General features: G+C 38.4%; 2 protein-coding genes and 2 non-coding genes across 5 annotated transcripts; 1 reads left to right on the top strand and 3 right to left on the bottom strand.

Moving 5' to 3' along the window:
• Window positions 1-314: 314 nt before the first annotated feature.
• Window positions 315-422, bottom strand: trnal-caa. The gene is made up of 2 exons: window positions 385-422; window positions 315-360 (listed from the first exon to the last, which is right to left on the bottom strand). It is a non-coding gene; the product is annotated as a tRNA-Leu (tRNA).
• A 776-nt stretch (window positions 423-1,198) lies between these two features.
• Window positions 1,199-1,306, bottom strand: trnal-caa. The gene is made up of 2 exons: window positions 1,269-1,306; window positions 1,199-1,244 (listed from the first exon to the last, which is right to left on the bottom strand). It is a non-coding gene; the product is annotated as a tRNA-Leu (tRNA).
• Window positions 1,307-1,502: 196 nt separating this feature from the next.
• On the top strand, window positions 1,503-4,858 carry dhrs12 (dehydrogenase/reductase (SDR family) member 12). The gene is made up of 10 exons (XM_026376184.1): window positions 1,503-1,677; window positions 2,173-2,306; window positions 2,393-2,475; window positions 2,675-2,767; window positions 2,849-2,930; window positions 3,175-3,236; window positions 3,482-3,586; window positions 3,674-3,764; window positions 3,900-4,037; window positions 4,329-4,858. Exons 1-10 carry the CDS (start codon window positions 1,622-1,624, stop codon window positions 4,439-4,441), a joined length of 957 nt encoding a protein of 318 aa, XP_026231969.1. The 5' UTR covers window positions 1,503-1,621; the 3' UTR covers window positions 4,442-4,858.
• An 86-nt stretch (window positions 4,859-4,944) lies between these two features.
• On the bottom strand, window positions 4,945-20,075 carry wdfy2 (WD repeat and FYVE domain containing 2). Of its 2 annotated transcripts, none has more exons than XM_026376183.1 (12): window positions 19,770-20,075; window positions 18,479-18,546; window positions 16,769-16,842; window positions 15,277-15,331; window positions 14,031-14,181; window positions 12,279-12,391; window positions 10,848-10,974; window positions 10,023-10,128; window positions 9,028-9,129; window positions 8,290-8,376; window positions 8,030-8,138; window positions 4,945-7,350 (listed from the first exon to the last, which is right to left on the bottom strand). In XM_026376183.1, the coding sequence occupies exons 1-11, from the start codon at window positions 19,904-19,906 to the stop codon at window positions 8,079-8,081; spliced, it is 1,080 nt and encodes a 359-aa protein (XP_026231968.1). In that variant the 5' UTR covers window positions 19,907-20,075; the 3' UTR covers window positions 4,945-7,350; window positions 8,030-8,078. The 2 variants fall into 2 exon arrangements, with proteins under 2 accessions (XP_026231968.1, XP_026231967.1); XM_026376182.1 differs by having other exon boundaries at window positions 8,246-8,376; window positions 19,770-20,074.
• Window positions 20,076-22,851: the final 2,776 nt, after the last annotated feature.

Here is a 22,851-nt window from a genome sequence, read left to right as displayed (position 1 = left end):
CGAAACAAAGCAAATAAATAAAGTGCAGCCAATGAGCTTTTCTTTAATGTCTGCTGTTATTCATTAAATTATGACACTACAGTTGAGAGGTGACTATTTAATTAACAACTTTTAATTATTTTTCTATTTACTAAATCGTTTTATACATATTTTGTTTGTATTTACACATTGATTTACTCGTTGCAAAGGAAGCTGAACACTCCCACCTGCACCACAGGGTGAACCATGTGCACAAACGCTGTTTAAATTGTTACAGCACATTCTGATCCTGGTGGATGTGTTTCAGGTAGAAGTCCATTTAAATAAAAACGTATTGTCAGAAGTGGGATTCGAACCCACGCCTCCATTCGGAGACCAGAAGTCCCGGTTCAGGAAGGTTCACACCTTGAGTCTGGCGCCTTAGACCGCTCGGCCATCCTGACAACTGTGCTCAGGTCCCGGAGAGGAGGCTGTTTGACTGCTGCTGCTGCTGCAGGATCAGAACCGTGAGGTCCATTTTACAGTCACACAAATGCTGTGTCAGCAGTTTCACTGTTTAAAGGGAGCGGATGTAAAAACACATGGGTACCACCAAACTGCAGCATGGGTTCCAATATGTAACAAAAAAAGAAAAAGGTGTGTGCAGATGTGGGTGTCCCACCATCCCACCGTCCCACAGTGAACACGGTCGGTCCACCTGGTGTCCGGACGGGACACCGGGTGTCGGGGTTCGACTCCCCGGCTTTGATCAGCAGAGGACGCTGCTCCTCAGCACCAGGACAGGTGGATTTAAATGGTGATAATCACTTTTTTTCCAGTCCCTGTACACTAGTGTATCTAACATTAATCCTGTTGAACCTCATTTATTTATTATCGTTAGAGTTTAATGATTTCCATAAAATATAATTAAAAGGAAAATGTAGATTAAAACTTAATTGATCTCTAATTCACAGTAGACTGGAAAGTAATTCACATAATCCCAGTGTCACACACATCTATAATCCAGATTAAATAAATTAGGGTATATTATTCTGATTTGGGCCGATTATAGATTATAGATTATATATTATTATATATTCACATGTAATAACTCATATTTAATACAACTTCAAACCAATAGAAACTTAAACACTGTCGCTCTACAGCTCTACAGGATGTGTCATCGTGTTTAATGTTGATTTACAGGTGGCACAAAGTGGACCTGGTCGTCAAAAGGTTGTGTCAGAAGTGGGATTCGAACCCACGCCTCCATTCGGAGACCAGAAGTCCCGGTTCAGGAAGGTTCACACCTTGAGTCTGGCGCCTTAGACCACTCGGCCATCCTGACAGCTGAACACCAGCCCTCCACGCAGACATTTAAGTATTGAACATACTGTTTGAAGTGTGTTTTATTTATGGATATTTACTTCTTTATTTCCTTTGAAGTCTTTCATCAGAAACTACTTCGTGCGCTCGGTATTTACCGTCACGCACGTGCAGCTGCGCCACATTGTTGCTCAACATTCACTTCCGGGGTCCACACACGTGACTTCCCATGTTCCTGCATAAGCGCCTCCAGTCGCTCTTATGAAACGTAAATATCGGGCTGTGTTGAACAGATCAACTTCTGCAGACGATCTGAGACGAAACGTTTGTGTGGAAAATGTCATTTTACAGAAATGCGGTTTGGTTTGTCAAAGGGCTGCAGGAATATACAAAGTAAGTGGAGAATATAATTTCTACTGAGACGCAGGGAAGTAGTGTTGTGTTGTTAGTGCTTATGCAAGTTTTACCTAATCATTATCATGACCTTCATTTTAATTTAACTAAATATTAATCCATCTGTTGGCTGTTAGTGGCAGAATTTGGTGTCTATGATTAGATAATCAATTTAGGAAATAAAATAATGTTTTTTAAGGGTTATTAAACTGAAAACACCACTTTTCTGAGATATGGTGTTGCTTGTTATTCAATCAGTGCGGAGATTGAATAACAAGCCATGTCTTCATATTTTTCAATCAGCAATGAGCAAAAGTTTGTCTGTTTTTCTTTTTTTTTAAATGATTATTTAAATAATTGTTGCAGCTTCTTTAAACCATCAAAAAGCAGAATAGAGTCAGAATATCTGTAGGAAAAGAAAGGAGATATTGGTACATCATTGTTACATCAGAGCATGTGGGGATTATTCATTTTACTGCTTTTTGCTCCCATCAGAAGTGGTTATGAAGCTGCTGCAAAGCATTTCGCTCCAGCAGACCTTGATGTAAACCTGACTGGGAGATCCTTCATGATCACAGGCGCCAACAGCGGGATTGGAAAAGCCACAGCACAGGAGATCGCCAACAGAGGTGAGTGTTTGAATGTAGCCCGAAGTTTGTCTGATTACAAGGCGTGGTTATGCTGCCACTGACATGTTGTATTGTTGAGCCTGCAGGGGGAACTGTTCACCTGGTCTGTCGAAACAAGGGGCGAGCAGAAGCAGCCAGAGATGAAATTGTGCAACAGAGTGAAAATCAGGTGAGGAATATGTCAAATATGTTGATGTGCCATGTGTGTGGCTCTTTTTGAGCAAATCAAAAATAACTAATACAGCTTGTAAATTAATATACCATCAGATTACTTTTAAATTTATATAAAACATGTATAACTGAAATTAAAAACTACCATAACCCTTTAGTTTCTTTAAAAACAGGTTTGACTTTTGTTATTTTCCCAGAATGTTCACATCCATATCGTTGATATGTCCAGTGCGAGACAAGTGTGGGAGTTTGCGCAGAACTTTGTACAAAGCAACACTGTACATGTGTTGGTAAGTATCTTTATACTTTAATACAAACTTAGTGTTTTTTATTTTTATTTAGTTAGTTTTAATCACTTGTCTGTTTACCAGATCAACAATGCAGGCTGCATGGTCAACCAGAGAGAGTTAACTGAAGAGGGCTTGGAGAAGAACTTTGCCACAAATACACTTGGTGAGGAGAAGAAAAGTATTTTAAAGACTTGTTTCTATGAGTTTATTCCAAAATAGAAAATATGAACTTTAACATTTCTCCAAAAATATATATTTTAACAAATTAAATCTTTATTTAGACATTTATTTAAACCAAGCACTATAAGATTAGATCATATGAGATAAGAATATTTGACATTAGAATATAGAATATTTGTGCAGGTAAATTTTCCTGAACTAGCCTCTGTTCTTATGTATATTTCCAGGTACATATATTCTCACCACCGCACTGATACCCGCCCTGAAGAAGGTTGAAGATCCAAGAGTGGTGGGTTGAACTTCAGCAGAAAAAAACCCTTCATGTTAAAAAGAATGAGTATTAGTTTTGTACTTTTACCGTTAGATCTGTGAAGGTATAAAAACTACTAAACTCAATACTCCCGTAGGTACAGTACAGTAAATGCACTTAGTTGCTTAACATCTCTGACTAACGCTGCACTGATGTATAATGTTTATTTCCATCCTTTATTGAACTGTAAGTAAAAATCATTAAATGCTGCTGTCTTGCTTCAGATCACCGTGTCGTCTGGGGGCATGCTCACACAGAAGCTGAACGTGGACGACCTCCAGTTTGAGAAGGGGACATTCGATGGCACAATGGCCTACGCTCAAAACAAAGTAAAATACACCGTTTTACCACAGCTGTGCAGCACAGAGCTGAACTGGCAGGTTTGTTGAACTGTTTTTATGTTTCTAATGTGACAGAGACAGCAGGTGATTCTGACGGAGAGATGGGCCTCTCAACACAAAGACATCCACTTCTCGTCCATGCACCCCGGCTGGGCGGACACACCAGGTAAAAGAAAAGAACAGATCACTGACATGCTCATTGTTTGTTGTGTGAGCTGTAGATCAAGCAGCTTCTCTTTATATTTACTTGACACCACAGAGACACCTGATTTGCAGTTGTTGTTTTTCTGTCTCTCTATAGCCGTGAAGACGTCCATGCCTTCATTTCACGCTAAGATGCAGTCGAGACTGAGGACGGAGGCCATGGGAGCCGACACCACAGTGTGGCTCGCTGTGTCTCCAGCTGCCACAAAACAGCCAAGCGGCCTCTTCTTCCAGGGTTAGAGACAAATTACAAATTACAGAATACACCTTTTTTTGCTATGACAAATAAAAATGCTGCTGTTAAAGGGATCTAAAATAACCTTTTACACTATTCTATATTATATACTATTATGAGTAGTTTAATCTGTGTATCATATGTTATTAAATCTTAACTATAGCTGTCAGATCAGTTGATTCTAGCGTCCGTTATCAATTCACTGATTCTCATCATCACATGTAAAACCACACATTTGCGGTTTGCTGTCTTTTCTGTTTCTGTCTCATATTTACATAATGTTTTTTCCAGATCGTAAAGCGGTTCCAACACACCTGCCTCTGGCGTCCTCCAGGTCCACGCCACAGGAGGAGGAGAAGCTTCTGGCAGCGCTGGAGGAATTAGCCCTGAAGTTCAAACCTTAAAACCTCTATAATGTATTTTTAAAAAGCACTCCTCACTAAAATTATTAATGTTTACATAAAATGTTTTCTTCAATGTACTAAACAGGGCATACCTCAATTAACAGACTTCATGGAAAAGCTCATTTTCCAGGAAGAATGTTTTGTATTCAATTAATTCCATTAATTTTGATAATATAAATTGTTTAATGTCATTAAACTCTTGTCAGAAATGCTTGTTTTCATATTCATGTTTTACTGATGTATAGAGATTCTCTTCCTGTTATGGTATATATGTACTAGAAAAGTCACCAAATCTTATCTTAAATTCTGTTTCGAGGGCATTAAATGCCACAAGAAACATAAAAACTATGCAACAGCCTCACATGAAGGTTTAATAGTCACAAATAAAATGTGCAGCAGCCAACTGATACCTGCAGAGTAAGATGAAAAGTGCTCCACAATCTGGTTTTCAATAAAAATATACTGTATGTTAACTCGGCTTAAAAACGACAGTTTTATCCAAATGTGGTCAAGTAGGTAAAAACCTGCTTGTTTAATATCATTAACAAACACGGTTACATTTAAGACACTCATCTGGTACAGAAAAATAAACCACTGGCCTCAGATTAAATTAGTCTGACACTGATGAACAAACGGTTTAGCAATTAGCATTTTTTAATCTCCTGTGAAGTCTGGGATGTTTAAAAGATGACACCAGTGAGTTCTGTAATATTTCCCAATTTAAAATCACATTTTGAATGATCCCAGGTTTCTACTGTTCCAGACAGCCATCGTTCTGCATCGATTTCAGTACTGAGTGACAATCTATTAGCTGGAAAACCAATCCTAAAACTGCCTGCCACGACTTTTAAACGTCAAAAATATGCAAAAAAGCAAAAAAACATAACTTGTATTTAAAGAGCTGATAAGAGTTTGGTCCATTAAAATCTTAGTACCCCCAGGTTCACATTCATGAGGAAACAGCTGCTGTATATGTACCTGTAAGAGTGGCTGTGACAAACAACTCTTAGGATAAGATTAACTCTTAAACATAATCTTATTTTCAAACTAAATATCAAACATCTTTGGATAATTCAGAGTCAAATTTGAAGAACTCAATCAGAAACATGATAATTACACAAAAAAAGTCACAATTCGTCTTCACAGCAGCAGTTTGTGACATAATGTTTGCTTGTTGATTCCAGTGCAATGACAGAAAAGGTCCGTATACAGTATTATGACTTAAAACAGTAACAACGAATAGATGTTCAACAGGTCCCTTTCACAGGTGGAACATGCAACACGTATGTAGTGCCACTTATTAAAGGTTGATGATAAGTGTGTTTGCATGTGCGAAACATTTAGACCTCACTTTAATAAATAATTTCCGAGCAGATCCACTGGTGACGGGACAGAACATACATGGATTGTTTTCACAGATCAGCGATCAGTCTGCAGTTCACAAAACCTGACAGCGGCACTCTGCACTCGAATGGATTTAGGGAAACACGATCATGACAAGTGTTTACCAGCCTATCACTATGCTTGTTTTAGTTTCTGCTTAATTTCATATTGCAGATATAGGACATGCTTTATCTGCCTTTCCCAAACGGATACTGCAGCTTTCTGTCTCTTATGCCTATGAAGTTACATCATATTATAATTACTTTAGTTGTCCTTTGCATAATTGTGGATTTATTTCTAACAAATGTTAATGTCACACACTAGTTTGTATCTTCATGATACCTACCAGCATTTAAAATGATCTTCTGAGACTCTTAATGATGTCTGATAGCAGGTCATTAATTTGTAATCATGGAACAAAGCTTAGTGGAGAGATTATTTTTTACAAAAAAAACATATGGGGATATTCTGATACCGTGCAGTTTGGAGGCCTTCATGCATACACAATTGGCCTACTGTGGAAAAACAAGTAGTTTCAAAATCACATGGACCAGTCTCCACAACGCTCTGCTTCTAATTTCAGATAAACACAATATATAGGACACTAAAAATACTTCCCTTAGTTGTCTAGACAAGCGGTGTCCCGTCTAGTGGTTGATGTGAGATCCAGCAATCTAAATAAAGTAAAGGGCAACCTCGAGTAAAGGCTTTACTTACTAATTTAGTGTATGCGCATTTCCTCACTGCCGTACAATTAAAATATTATGCCCATTGGATGATGTGAGGATGCTATGACAGAAGCTAAAATGCATTTTAGTCAGAGTAATTAATATCAACTGGAGATCAGTGTAACAACATTATAAACCCTGTAGGTGGTGCAAATGTCTACTACTAATTTCTCTGTCTGTGGAGGGCAATATAAACACGACTAAATCAGAAGGACTGAACTGCTGCTGCTGCTGCTGCTGCTGCTTGTTACTTTGCTTTTGATGAAGTGAGGCAGGTTTAGCTCCATCTTGAGAAAAATCTACAGCCGAGCAGTGTCCTGACCACAGGACTGTTACTGTTAAGTGAGTTTCCAGTATGAAATGTGGACAGAAATACATGAAAATCAAGTAAATAAAGTCTGTCGACTGTTTACAAAGTCAAACGTCACAAGTCCTCCCACACATTATATACAGTACACACACATTCACACACAGAGAGAGATTCCCATCTACCAGCACTTTTCACACAAACACCCACAACCGCCTGTAACCTTGTGTCAACCGAAGCCCGTCCTGTTCCCAGGTTTCACTGGCCTGCAATCTCCTCACTGTGATCGTGCAACAGCCACTGCTTGTTGTTGAATAACTGTTAAATATTACCCCGATTACATCGATATTGTTGGATATGCCTCTTGTTTTCCCTTCCAACTGCGACTGCTGCCTTTAAACCCTCACAGTCTGGCGAACAGAGGTTACTGTTGACTGTTGACTGCCGGTCGTCCTCACACCTCAGGACACCACAGGAGTCATGTCCCATAGCTGCAGATAAACAGAATACATCAGTTAAGAACTGGCTGTCAAAAAAAAACAACTTTCTGCTGACTCTAAAGTTCAGACAGAGTTCAGAGATGAAACATGGTCAACAGCTGCAGATTCCTTATGCGCTCTGTGAGTAAGACGCGTGGGTTTTATTTGGGTCCGACAACAACAACAACTAAATAAATTACATCAGCAAATTAACCTTGCTCAATCACAGAGCCAGCGTATCCAGAGCTGCAGAGATGGATGTTAACAGGTTCAGCAAGTTACTTGTAATGATAAGACAATAATAATATTTACAGTGTTTCTTAATGTAGATTTTATTGTACTTTAAACCTGCATCTGAATCCAAATGTCAAAGAAAATGAGTGGATATGTTGTCCAGTTACTGTATTTGCAGATGTTCATTAAAACATCTAAACTAGATGTTCACAGAACCCTGTAGTTGCAATGTTGACAAATCCTTTTAAGATTCCCAGAGCTGGCCCAAACCAGTTATTTGTTTCTTGGCCCATGGCCTAACTTGCCATTATATTTCTACGTGGAAAGGGACCACAGCCTACTCTTCTTGGTAGAAAAGCCTCTGTTCACTCTATTATGGAGTGAACCTGTTAAGTATTACTGTGTTCACTTGCTGTTTTTTATCCAAGACTCAACAATGATACTGTCTGTTTCAGACCTTGACAACTTTGTCGGTGCCAGAGGTGAGCAGATTTCCAGTGGTGGGCTCATAGTGCATGTAAACAATGCTGTGCTTGCTGTCGTGGAAGGTGGCCGTGGGTGCTCGACTGGAAGACACAAAGGGAACGCTGGTTACCGCACAGTGTCAGCACAGAGAAAGCTGAGAGCACAAAGGGTCAGTATAGAACAACAATAGAGGCTGATTGTTACTCACTCCTCGTCAGTGATGGACTCATAGCAGCTGTCACACACCCTCACCTCAAACTCGAAGCCCATGAGGGGGATAGTGGAGCGTTTGGACGAACATTTGCCGCACACTGCTTGGCCACACTTTCTACAGTGGTGCTGAGGAACACAGGACAGCTCTGATTAGAAACCATATCAGGTCATTCCAGTTAGAAAAAGCCGTAGGAGCATTTTAAGTCCTTAACACGTCATTGTGCACCTTCACCTAATCTACTTCCCTTTATTTTTTAATGTGTATTCAAAAGTACAAAAGTTCAAGTGATCACATGATGGCATCAGCCGCCTTCATTTTCATACTATGTTCTCTAAATAGAAGCTGCACATTATCACCTGTTAATATTTGAACTTTTTTGCAATCAAGATTTTTTTTTCCACAAACAGAACTGTGGACCTTCACTTCAGATGCACCAGCATTACAGTGCATTTTGTTCCTGCTGCAGAGTTTCCCAGATAATTGCTGGGCCGTCACTTTACGTCTGTTACTGTATCCATGAATTGTGAATACCACGCAAACACTTCGACAGAGTAACCGCAACATGAAGTTGTTCCTGAAGACCAGACAATAAAACAGCCACGGGATGTTTGTTCACCATGAATGTAGCTCAAGTGAAGATGGAAAGTTGTTTGAAGCGAGTTCTGGGTGTGGTGGATGGAACTGTGATGTTAGTTATTGTGTTTGATGATTGAGATTTTTAAATAGAAGTGAAATCAATACCAGAAGGTTAGAAATGGGACTGTACTGCACAGTACCTGCCGAAGGCCGATCTTCTTACTGTCCCACATCTGTTTGAAGTTCCAGAAGAATGGCTGCTCACACTTCTGACAGGAGTCACTGTCCAGCCACTCTGGTGTCTGTGCAAACACACATTTTTTTAATTATTTAAGTCTTGTTTTCCAATTTTTCTTTTGACATTCCAATATAAAGAAACCGGAAGTGTGAGAAAAATATATTTAGCCATGACTAACTACTGCTACTACTTAAAATTTTATAAAACAAGTGGCTTCACATGAATGAAACATGAATAAAAAGGGACAGTGCCTATGACAATGTGTGTGTTGCCCTTTTGTGACTTATAGATTTGCTTTATGACACTACAGTCATCATAGGAAATTCAATAAGAAACTCCTGAATCAGTGTTGCCTTGTTCTATTTTGTCTTTCTTTAAATCCCACTGCTCTGAAGAATTTGCCAGTGAGCATTTTTCGCAGAGAAACCTGCTGCACAGAACAGTGTTTGATATAATAGCTATGAGTGACTGTTTGGGGCAATCTACTGATGTTATTTTATAGCTCGCCTTGAGGGACGTCAGCTTCCACAAAACCAATGACTCAGAAAACAAAACCGAGATGAGAATTTGGGACAAGTAACAGACACTAGTGCACAACAGAACAGAATGATGCTGAGGCTGAATGAGAGTGACTCTGGGTAAATAAAGAAGCAATCAAGTGCTAACTGACTGCGTGGAGACCGACATAGCGCAGAGGGGGAGGAAATGACACAAGGTTAAAGTTAGTGTGTCTGTGTAAGATAGAAAATGAAGCGCATTCTGCTAATCTGGTGACCTTTCTCTGATTTCTTGGGAGAATTTATTCCACAGCTGTGGGACACAAAAACACACAGCACGCACGACTCATTTCCATATTCTGGTATAGTTTCCTCACAGCGTGGTACAGCTCACAGAATAAAAGTGTCAGGTTGATGCTAGAATCCATCAGCCTACTGCCTCTTCTTCCTCCTCCCTCACCTCTTGTCGTGTTACGTCCATATTCCAGATCACAATGCCTCCATCAGAGCTGCCGGAGATGAGCTGACGAGTGTGTGAGGCGTAGCACAAGCCCTGGACTTTGTCACTGAAGAGAGAACACACACACACACACACACACAAATACTACACAACCAACGAATTGAATAAACACTGCACAGCAGAGAGAGTGGGGGCCCAGCATGTTAGCATAAACACAAATGGAGGTTTTGCTGCCTTAGTCAATCAAGTTTTAAAAATACAGATTTCTTTTTATGACAGCTAGAGGATTAGATTAGTTTGGCACCTTGTCACATAAATCATAAAAAACTGATTCATTCTTAAATAAAAATCTAAGTCACACTTTTGGACACCTGAACTAAATTTAATATTATTATTTTCATTATCAGTGAATCTACTGATTTTTCTATGTCAATAGTTTGATCTATAAAACAGAAAACTATGAAAAATGCTCATTATGTGTTTTTAAAGTGGTCAGAATATATACACACTGAATATTTAAATCCTCTTCCTGTTTATGTTGGGGTTTATGTAATCTGACTGACATTCAGTCGACGACTGTGTCTAACCTAATAAGACTGTCTTTTATATGTAATCAATCAGAAAACTGTCGGCGAAAAAACTACAAAACATTAATCATAACCAGCATAAAACATTAAAACAGTATGAACAGTATAGCTGCAGGTCAGAAAGAAACAGACCATAATCCATTAACACAAAACAGACCAGCAAATAATAATTACAAATAAAAAGTGCTGTCTGTGCAGCTGAATGACTGTAAAAGAAAAAGGTGTTTGTGACTTTTACTTGTGTCCTTGTAGTTCGATGGCGGTGCCTTTGCGTCCTCCGATGTCCCACATGATGATAGAGTGGTCTGAGCTGCCGGAGAACAGCACCCTCTGGACCGGGTCCCAACACAGTGCTGTCACATTACCTAAGGCAGAGCACAACACACACACACACACACACACACACACACACACACACACACACACACACACACACACACACACACACACACACACACACACACACACACACACATAGGCAAATTAAGTGAGTGAAACTAACACAGTCACAGTCCCACACAAAGGTCAAGCAACAAGGACAAGGACAGGAGTTTGTGACAACAAGGCCAATGAGTAAATTTGTAGTTTAAAAACTAAAGTTGTTCTGTTACTTATGTTCCAGGTTAGGCCTATGATCTGCTGCAATTACACCATCAATATATGCTTGCATGTCATATTTTTACTACAATAAACTATCAGATATTTAGTAAATTAATACCTAAATGTGACAAAAGTCCTCTTGCTATATTTAATAGCTTTGTCAGTGACCTTAAAGAAATTAGGTTAAGTCTCTTTATCCTCGCTGTGAAAGACATTTTCACTGCCTCTTTGTTGAAGCAGATTCCACAGTGAAAGACTTTCCTGAATAGACCATCAGAGACTTTTGAGCTTTTAAAAATACTTCATAACAAGCTCAATAAATCTGCAAACTGCCTGAGGACAACAGAGGTTGACAGAAGCAATCTAACCTCAACGTTTCTGATTTGATGGTTCGCTCAATATAAAAGAAATAATTTAAGCATATACACTTCATTTTCCTCTACTTTTATTCCCTTTGCCTCCTGGGAAGAGCTTCTCACAGCTGACATATTTCTGTAAGAAGGTCTAATAGGTGTTTTATTTTGTATTGTTTGCTTATTTTATAGCAGTTTGAAAAAAAAAAAAAAAAACCTCAAAAGGTTTATGAGATTTGCACTCAGTTATAATTTGACTCTTTCGTATTAGCCAAAAACAAGCAGCCCATGAGGCACACAAGGAGAAGACCCTTCTTCAAATTAATACTAATATTAAGTCCCGAGCTACTGAAAGCAGAGCAGGATGCAGAAATTATCTGACATGCAGCTGCAAGGCAATTCAGGTAACCAATTATTTCTATCTGCACAGACAACATTTAAATAAATATTGCACAAGAAAAATCTATTCCAGTTTTATTCAACAATGTTGCAGGCTGTGTAGCTGCAGGTATTCAGCTTCTCCTGACAGTGTACCAGCCTTACAACTAGCAATCCTTTTCATTATGGATTAGTCCTTTATATATGTATTAATTAGTTATTGCTATTAATGTTTCTTCAGTCTATATAAAAACATTAAATGGCTTGTTTTGTCCAATAAACAAGATGTTTAGTGACACTACTATAAGAAACTGAGAAAGCCAGCATAGTGATGGTACCAGTGTGTCCTTTGAAGGTGGTGACCAGGCTGCAGTTGTCCTGCTCCAGCTTCAGGATGGTCACCTGACCAGACTGGTCCCCAACAAAGGCGTGTCTGGTCTCCACGTCGAACCTGGGTTAAGATTAAGGTCAAGGAAGAAGAAACAGTCTCCTGCTAAAAAACGTAATTTAAATTTATTTTAGTAGCTGGATCAAAACCACAGGCTAAACAAACACAGTACTCAATGCAAGTTCATTGAGATACATATTCTGCAAACAACCATTCACAAAAAGGAAGAAAAATATTAACTATGAAATGAGAGATTTGTGTCACAGCCATCTGTAGTGGCAGAAGAAGAAGTGCAGTGTCTCAGTGACTCTGAGTCAGAGTCCTCCTGTGACCTGGTTAAGTCACTACAGAGCAAACTCATTGCAACACTGACCACATTGTAGAAGAATAGGAATAACCTGATAATGCTGAGGCCCCCCCCCCCGTCTAACAAAACAATACAAATCTAAACACAGCAATACAAGAAGTTTCCATTTTCTTTCTCTTTTTGGATACCTGAAATAAGCTGAGACTTCATATATAATTTGTTCAAGTCAGAAGTTCCTCTCTTGAAACCAATTAAATTCTTATTCCCTTCAATATTTTGAAACTGAGTTACAAAGGCTATAAAACTGAACATTGTTTAAACAGTATGTTTCCTTGCACCTTCCCACAAAATGCTGTAGCGCAAATAAGAAATGTTCAAATTTACTTTTCCCAAGTAGCTAAAATGTTTAGATACAGAAACTAAAGGCTCTGTCACTACAATAACCTGAGAGCAAGAGAGGAACAGCCTTCTATTCTCTTATATTTGTCATTTGGCTGCATTAATAGCATTACAGTCGTTGGGTTTGTTTTTGTTTCCATATGATTCAGTTTCATTCAACCAATTGTTCTGCAATTTTCCCACTAGTCAAGTGTATCTGTGTTCAGTTTCTCTACACCCTGCAGGAGGGCCTGCCACTGGCCCTGTCTAACATCAAACCAGATTTACTTTAAAAGGGATACAACATCTATAACAGCAGCAGTTCTTCAAAAGCGTTTCTCCAGTAGTCAACAAAGTAATGATAAAACAACTATAACTGCCTGAATAAAACACTTTGGACATTAAACATTCAATAATGTCTTTATACCTGCTTATCACAAACAACACAGCAGTTACGTTTTATCCAGTGTGGCTGTCAGAACAGATAGGACAGCTGTCATTATCATGTAGAAACAGAAACAGAACTGACACCGTTCACTATATACTGAGAGATACTGAACTTTCAGTATCTACACGACTTTCTTACCACACTAACAAGACATGTTAGCATGTCGAGGCTAGCAGATACCAGCAGTCTGACGCCTCATGGCAGCCTCATTGGTATGGATCAGTGTCGCTGCTGAGCACTCACAGGCTTTCATCTGGCCATTACAGAAACCTACTCAGTCCGTTTCCTTGACAACAGCAGGACTGATGCCTATTGTTAGTTCTTCCTATTAGTACAAACTAAATTGATCTAATCTAAATTTCCCTATCTAATCTTACTGCAGGCTTAAAATAGACTGTATTGTCATAATACAAGGAAGAGGGTTTTCAGAGTCTAGTGCACCACAGATGGCTTGTCACTTCTCACTCGGTCACATCCACTCCACTCCATTTAGCAGGGAGCGTGTCAGGTTCATTAAGCACCCTCAGGGCTAAGTAACCTGCACACAGAAAACAAACAGGGGAGGATACTGCAGTCCAGAAACCCAGGTGGAGGTGCGATACGTCCCCAGCTGCTGGCCGCTCTCTGAGCAGTGCCAGGTGAAGTTTTTGTCCTGGCCAGTGCTCAGCAGCCACTCCATCTCCAACACAAATAGCACCACTGTCACTCTACCCTGGTGGGCTGCAAGGTACAAAAAACACACATAAATACAGTAGATCCATTTCACAATCATTGGGGTCTGCCAGAAAATCTTGGGTAGGACGGTGCCAACGATTTCTAAGCAGTGTATAATTAACATATTTAGTTTGCTGGGCATCTTATTCCAAGAGAAGATACACAGTCGAGAATAATGGGCTAGTAGTGCTGCTTTTATTTAAGGACGGGGCTTGACACTGATGCAAGTCTATTTAAAGATTTTACCATTTCACAGTACACAGCCAAACGGGACACAAGGACGTGTTGTACAAATCATCACTAAAGATCAGAGAAATCTTTAAAACCAAAGTGCAACAAATTTAGGAATCTATGTTTTACGTGCACTTATACCACACAAAGAATCTAATGTAGTACATTAGTTGATCAGTGGTGCTGTGCTCTAGTTATTAGAGTGACAACATAAAGAAATAATTTATGAAACCACCAGAGAGCAAACTATCCTCAGGCTGCAGAGTAATACACACGACGTAAACAAGGCTGTGTTGACTTTGTTAGCAGTGAATTGTCCTGAAACTGCCTGGGTAATAATACAAACATAATAATAATTATGCAGGGTAAGTAATAAGTAATAGCAAATTTACTGTCACATATTTTAAAGATAAATTAAATGTTGCACATGAAGGTATGAAACAGTGGATCTCATTACTGCATTACTATGTTTCCACAGGTCTCAGAGTTTGTATTTAAAATAACTTTCAGTATAATAACATTAGTATTTAGCATTATGTGGGATTTTATGTGTTTGTTTTGTTTTGTTTTTTGGATTATGGCTCCTTTAAAATGATTCTACGACATATTCCCAGTTTGTCTCATTCTCTTTTTTGGCACCACCACTAGGAGTCACCAAAACAGGACATTTTCAAATCTCACACACACTTAAAGACACATCTACTCTGGTTCCTCAGTTACTCGTGTGTAAATGAATAATTCAAGTTAAGGTGACTCAAACTGATGAGGCTAATTAAAAAACAAAATACTCAAAAGTGGTTTCTTGATAATTCTTTCTTAACTAATTCTCACACCTCACAGACACATGCTCACACACACGTCTGCTCTCACCCTGGTAGGTGCGTGCTGGGGTCATCTTATTGTAGTCTTCAGACAGGATGAACTCCTGAAACACAGGAAGTGGAGAAAGATGTCTACAATGACTGAGGTCACCTTCCAAGTAAATTCACGTATGGTAGAAGGACCCATCTTGTATGTTGTTAATTCTGCTAACACAGTAATACTTCAATATTTCTATACAACCTGTTAAAAGCACATGAAATGACCTTCATGTCTTTTGCTGACTCTCGTGTTGTGCAAATGTCTAGTATTAATCTGTTTTACAGCTAAACTATTAAAACTTAGCTTTATTTTTCTTAGTTGTATGTGGTGTTCCACATTGTACATATCATGTACAATATACCGTATGTGGAGAATACAGTGTGCTTCATGTGATTAAATTAGAAGTATAGGCCTTCCTCCTGTCAAAAGAGAAATACTGTCTGCTCTCGATGTCTAAAACTGTACATGCAAATGATGGAAGTAAAAAAAATACAAGAGGTCTGTGTGTAGGCCAGTAAAAAGAAGAACAGCTCTTGATCAGACGGTGTGAATTCCTCTAAAAGCAAAATAATAAAATATCACTACAAACTACAACCAGGAAGTCTTAAGGTTGTCCTGAGATGAAACATAAGTTTTGTTACTGTCTTTTGTTGTATCAGATGATGTTGTTCCAAAAACAAACCACTTCCAATGTGAAATTCTCAAACAACACAAACTGGAAAGTAGAACTTCATTATGGAGAGACAGGTTTGTACAGTTTCATTACAAAGTTTGACATAGAATTGAAGGTCAGAAGATAGGTTAGATAAGAATAGATGCCCTTTGGATAACTTGAATATCCACAAGATGTTCTGTCACAGTGCAAAGTGTTGGTAAAGCCGGAATTTAGACGTGTTGGTGCCACTACAAGAAGGGTCATAGAGTCTCTAGAGTTTATCCTCAGGCAACCATACATTCACAGTAATGGTCATGACATACTGGACGTTGTACGTTGGTCACCCAACACTGTGATCAGAATGACTGTGGTCAACTACTGTAAATATTTGTTTCAGTATGAGTTCTTCATCCTCCCTCCTACTGCTGTTCAATGCTTCTCAAATCTTATCAGAGCAGAGTAAGTTTGTAATTTAATCTGAATTTTACTAGCCATGCTTGTTGTGGTTAAAAATATTTATGGTTAATTATCAAGGTTCCTGATGACCTCTACAAAGCTTCATAGTTCATAGATTTCCCTTTCTCGGCTCACCGTGACCTGAAAAAACTCTCATTGCAAATGAATAAACAACTGACCAGAAACCTCCCACTCGACTCACGGGCTGCCAACACTTTCAACAAAATGAACACAGTGCTCACTGCGTTCTGTTGTATGTGTCAAAAGACAGATGACAATTATCACTAGTCAAAAATACAACCCACATGAATCCCAAAACAGCATGAAAACCAAACACTCAGGGCCAGAGGGTTGTTATTGTAGGGGAAACAGGCTGCTGGCTGCACTTACACAGACACTTCCAGTATCCATCCCCATTGACAGTCTCCTGGTCTCTGGGTTAAAGGCCATACAAGAGCAGGACGCTGTAGACACAAAAACACACAAGAATGATAATGGACATTCCTGCCAGTATATGTGTGTGTGCATGTTATTACACAGTACACAGTAAAGATTTATTGCCATCGTAATTTCACTGTCACTGTGGTTTCTGTCCTTCTACAATTCACGTCTCAGAATATGAATCTTTTCAGGTCAAGAACTGCAAATGTACGACTTTTGGCAGTGAAAGTAACAATAAATAATACATTACGATACTTGAGCGTTTCAAGTACATTCTTGTCATTGCAGAGTCATTTGCGAAAGAAATAAACATTTAAATGAGGTTTCAACAGCATTTCAGTCCTCCGCAGTGGATAGAGTTTGCTGAGATGATCAAAATGCCGTACTTGGATCACATGATTACACCTGAGCAAACTCCAACAACTGACAAAGACCATGAAGGCTCTATAAAAGCTACTGAGTGGACCCCAGGTTAAGAATAAAATACAACAAACATAACAAATATGTGGCTAAAAGTGCTGGTGCATCTCACTGAAACCATGCTATGTGGAAATTCAACGCTCCTTTGAGATATATAGCAGTATTTCTTTGGTGTGATATGGGATAAAACAAAGAAGCTGTAGAAAGACCTGAATTCCAGCTACTCTGTCTACTGAAATAGAGCCAAGATTGAACAGAGAGATTGTTCAGATGGTGGAAAAAAAAACCAAGGAGGAACAGGTACAAGCTGAGCTCCAAGATCCAGGTACAACAGAGTTCATTCACATTTCACGTCACTTTCTGAATGACAATGCTCTCCAAAAACTTAAACACTTGCAATTATGTCTATACTAACTTTTAATATTACATAATACTAAAATAAAAAATTGTTTCAATGTGTTTTGAAGGTGTGAACGGGCACAAACCTTATGCTGTCTCTCCATTTGGCTAATTTTATGTCATAAAAAAAAAAACCCAAGAAGGAATTACCGTACATTATTTAGACATTTCCTGTATGTTGTCCATTTTGGATAACAGGGCACTATCACTACTTCCTGCATGTGTTTCCTGCGGTTTAAAAAGTGTCCACAAAACTGAAAGATGTAATAATACTGTTAAATACGCCACACATAGTGTTCAACATCTGCATTTTATCAGGCTGCAAATCAGCTAAAAATACATTTTAACTGCAGTATCTGTATACATCCTGAAAACTGTGACTGCTGTGTCGTTCTTCTTTCTATCAGTAAATCTAAATGTTAAACCAGCTGAATTTGCTACTGCTAATGTAAGCTGCAGATCTTGCTGATGGCAGCATAGGATTTCCTTCCGTTGCCCAACTGGACTAAAAGAGGGAGTGATCCTACAGGAGCTCGGACACTGACTGTTTTCATGTAAACTTCACCCCTCCGTGTCATTCGGAGAAGTGCCGTCTGTGTGATTCACTGTGTTTGGCGTGATGGGGAGAAACACACAGAATGAAAGTAAACACGGGAAAAGTGAACAAAAGCAGGAGAACAGCAGGTCTGTTCCAAGCAGTACCTGTGTTATCTGACGGCTTTGTTACATTCTCATACATATTTGTGGCCTAAAAGAAAAAGCACACAGAGCTGCACAGTGTGTCTGCTCTGAGAACAAAAGCAATGAATAAAACGCAGAGAAGTAGGAAAAAATACTTACAAGACAGTGTCTGGTAGACACTGGGCCAGTACTGACCACTGTCTCTCTTCAACCATACCCGAATCGTCCTGTGGAGTGAAACCATAACACATGCTTGGTTTATTTGGCTCTGCGTCTACATATTTGAGCAGATATTATTTCTTGTGATACAGAACAAAAGCACACTGAGGCCTAATCTTTCACCTCTGTGATGTACTTCAAATGTTCACTACAAAAGACAGTTAAAAATCATCTTACTTAAGTGTACAGCACAAGTCCTTAGGGTGGGGTTAATACATTACAAGGCAACAATAATAAATTTTATGTGCCGATTCTCTCATTTAAATGTTCCTGGAGATACAGGTGTCGTGGATCAGGTTAAGGATCATACACCTTAGTTACACAACACTAAAGATCAAATATGCAATAAAAGAAAACATAGATGTGAAGGGGCTACTAGCTGAGGCTACACAGGAATTACAGGACACACAGCCTGTCAGACTGGATACACACTTTTGGCAACCAAAGAGAAACACACACACATACACACACACACACACACACACACACACACACACACACACACACACACACACACACACTGAGGCAGGTGAAAAACTGGGTGAGTGAGAAAAACTAAAAAAAGAAAAAATGCAAGAACAGAGGTGGAAAGTAACTAAGTACATTTCTTTTAGTTTAATTTTGATGCACTTTTTGATAACTGTAGTTACTTTTCAGTATTGAATTTGTAATAAAAAAATATTGTATAAGAATTATTATATTTTACTGAGCTAGGGTGGGAAATTCTCAGGTAGCCCATCAGCATATATTAAAATCTGTCATTTTAACTCAAAAATATCATATTCATTTATGTAAAATTAGCCATTTTGCATGTTTACCTTTGATTTGAGGACTTCTTTGAGCTAATAATACTGTTATAGTAATAGAGTATTTCTTTCTTTTACTTTGCTAAATGATCTGAGCACCAACCTGACCAGAGAATATCTTTTACATATTTTCTGCTTCATTTTAAATAGCTAGATTACATTATCCACTGTTTAAATGACCACAAACACCTCTTAAATGAAACCTCACTAATAAAATAATGTAATGAGAGCCTATAGTCGTTAACCAGCCTGTAATGCGCTCAAATCACCCTGTCAGGTGACACTTTTATGGAAATGTGGGGCGATGCTTTCATGAAGTGTTGGACACAAATGGTCAAGCGATTAATCCTGAGCCTAATAAAAATAAATAAAGAGATTACCATGGACAAAATAAGTTACATAGGTTCATTTAGGCTCTCTCTTACCTGTCTTCGGACACGCTGATCACACCGTCTTCCTTGGGGATGATGACCGCGGAGCTCACAACATCTTGCAAAGCCTCGATTTTGCTCAGCAGACATGGCTTCCGAGCCTGCGGCTGGGGCTGGATTTCGGCCGCCATGGTTCCCTGGTGTTCAAGCCTCCGTGTGCGGTGGTGGGAAACATAACCCACCCCGGTGCAACAGCAGAGCCTCGGCCAGGGGCTGCCAGCGAGCTGCCGAGCAGGGAGCACACGGTGCTGGGAGAGACGCCGCCGGTCAGGTGAGAACACAAACACGCTCCCACCTGCAGCTGAGCACTTCCTGTAACAAAATAAGACATCCGGTCAATGGGTTGCTGTTGTAATTTCACAATAAAAGCCCGTGTAAACAAATCTTTATTTTGTTTCTAGTTTAACTTTCGGCATACAATATAGGGTTTGGTGTAGGAGAAAGTTTTATGATGCAAATAGTATAACTGTAAATTAACTATGAAATTAGAGACAGTTTGTTAATAATTATTATAGTAATACTAAGTAATACAAGAAGATATTCTTCATTAAAGGTTATTATCATTATTAATGTTGGTGCTGTTTATTAAAAGTTTATAATATGCAGTTAATGGCTTTATTAAAGGGTAATTTATTAAAACTATTCTAGCAGCGTACAGGGGAAATTTTGTGACTAGTAGTATCGTGGAAAAAATTACAGTCTAAATGATAATAGTTTACAGATTTCTAGGTGCTAATTTTAATATACAACATTGGACTGAGTAAAAGCGATTTAATTAAACATGCAAGGATAAAATCTGATTACATGTACATGTAATTTTTTAGTATAGTGCAGCTATCTGCATGTAAGAGCATATTTACCATGATGACATTGAATAAATGCAAAATGAATAGTAGCCCAAATACAAAATGTAGGATACTATGAAGTAAAAAAAGCTAAATATTAACTAAAATATTAAATTTTGGTGGTATTATTTTCAATAAGGAAACGTTACTGATGAATTTGTGAAAAGTGCGTGACTTGAAAATATAAACAATTCTTTACATCTACCACATGCTTCTGTCTATATTTTTATTATTTCAAATGTTTCAAATGTTGATGCCTAATTTAGAGGTAGTCAGACTCTTATTTATATTATATATTATATTATACTCATATCTATATTTTGGGGACGCATCAATGACTGACAACAGTTTCCATCTTACCGTAGGCTAATAAATATGGTAATGCATACGACACATGCTGTTATGAAATGCGTTTATTTTGAAGACAGACAACCTGCGGTCTCTGTTTGGTTTTCTAAGGTAACTTCACAGATTTCACGGAAACACTGAAGACAATCATCAAGGACATTTAATAACAAGCCTCAAACTTCCTGTTTTGACTTTCAGAGTAAAATAATGCACGCTTGACTCTTTAAGGCAATTCTTGTAACGTTTATTGTTCTTGACAAATTATGGTTAACACATAGTATGTGTGAAGGTGATGTTGTATGTTCACATAAGTTTGTAACAAAGTAGATTTAACACGTTATTTACCAAAAGTTGTGAAACCAAGCAAAATCATTTCCCGTGACATTTTGTTTGCACTTCAGAATAAAAGTCCATTAATGTGCGGCAGAACAAACTATGAATTCAATTTATATTACTTAAAGTCCATAACCTTTAAGGAAAAATAATATAATGCAGAATAAAAGTGTTTCTTTTTTTATTTCTTTATTTATTTTACAGTTGTAATACATCGAGACAGGATTTTAAACACAGAACAAGTGGTAATAAAAATTACAAATTCAACATGAGAGATGCATACATAATTATGTCTGAATAATAAAGGATCGCTAAATTCCAATGCTAAAGAAATCTTAAATTTTAGATGCAAAAGCTTACCTTGCTTAGGCAGAGAACGTCTGACACAACCACTTTCATCAAAACTATCAGAATAATTCTAAAAAACAATTCTGATTATTGTTGAGGCCATTTGTAAAGCAAAAATGTATATAATTAATGGCTCCATGCTGTCAAATTTAAACAGCATAATATACTGAATATCTCTTGGGTTTTGGATTGTCCCTAGGTTAAAACAAGATTTTGAAATAATCTGGCAATTAATCAAAGTTGGTATTGTGCCTAGCAGCCAAAACATGTGGCCTACTTATTTACCTTCAAAGCATACCATAAAATCAATTAGTTCACGCTGGCAACACCTATCACAAAGACTGGTGCATAACTTTCTTTGCTAGATCTTATTACACCATCCACATAAACAACTTTATTCTGAAAAACGGGTCAGTGACAAACCGGAAAATGAGCTGCTGGATGTGTCTGGCCCCAGAGAACTCAGTCAAAGAAGAAGCAATAGACCTTCCTCCTCTCTGCTATCGCCTGCCACCGGATGGTTTCTTATTTTGCGGAAGTGATTATATTTTCCATGGAGCTACATTATGTAAATTGTATTGCACAATCGTGCATGTCTGTTGAGTGTCATGTGCCAGTAAGAGTGGACCCAAAACAGTCTGGTTGATGTTTAGCCTGTTGGAGATAAATGACATAATTAAAATTCTCAGTGTGTAGTTGAGACATATTATCTCACATAACTATAGATTATGCTTTTGTAAAGCCAAAAGTGATACTAACAAATAAAAGTCCAACCACTTATCACATCTCTTGTTATAATAGTTTTTTTTTCTGTGAAGTCCATAGCTTAGTGTACATGTGGAGAAGAAAGCCAAAGTAGTATAGCCATCTTCGAGGTGCAGTGTGTGTCAATCCCTTGCAGCGACTTCAGCTAAACCAGTTTTCCCTCAGATCCTTTCGCAGAAAAGGCTGTCTTTATTTGGTCATCACATGAAAACCAAGTGCCTCGGTGCCAACGAGTACTTTATGTGTCCCCTGATTGCATTACAGGGTTAATATTTCACTGCTTTTGTTCGATATTGTCTATCATTTAATTGTTTTCTCTTTATAGTCTGCAAGGGCTGTCTTTCACAGTAGCCCACGCCCGTGCATAAGATGAAGTAAATGTTGATTATGTAATCAGCCCCAAGGGCAAACACAGGCTTATTCCTGCATAATATGTG

Source organism: Anabas testudineus, chromosome 21 (genome assembly GCF_900324465.2).
Source record: "Anabas testudineus chromosome 21, fAnaTes1.2, whole genome shotgun sequence".
NCBI classification, from domain to species: domain Eukaryota; kingdom Metazoa; phylum Chordata; class Actinopteri; order Anabantiformes; family Anabantidae; genus Anabas; species Anabas testudineus.
The sequence above is the reverse complement of the archived record's forward strand: the minus strand, read 5'-3'. Positions and strand labels throughout refer to the sequence as shown.

Coding starts and splice junctions, on each gene's coding strand:
- dhrs12 (XM_026376184.1), top strand. CDS start 1,622: ATGTCATTTTACAGAAATGCGGTTTGGTTTGTCAAAGGGCTGCAGGAA. Junction 1,678..2,172: donor GGGCTGCAGGAATATACAAA/GTAAGTGGAGAA, acceptor TGCTCCCATCAG/AAGTGGTTATGAAGCTGCTG. Junction 3,237..3,481: donor AGGTTGAAGATCCAAGAGTG/GTGGGTTGAACT, acceptor GTCTTGCTTCAG/ATCACCGTGTCGTCTGGGGG.
- wdfy2 (XM_026376182.1), bottom strand. CDS start 19,906: ATGGCGGCCGAAATCCAGCCCCAGCCGCAGGCTCGGAAGCCATGTCTG. Junction 18,547..19,769: donor ATCAGCGTGTCCGAAGACAG/GTAAGAGAGAGC, acceptor TTCACTCCACAG/GACGATTCGGGTATGGTTGA. Junction 12,392..14,030: donor ACCTGGGTTTCTGGACTGCA/GTATCCTCCCCT, acceptor ATCTTAACCCAG/GTTCGACGTGGAGACCAGAC.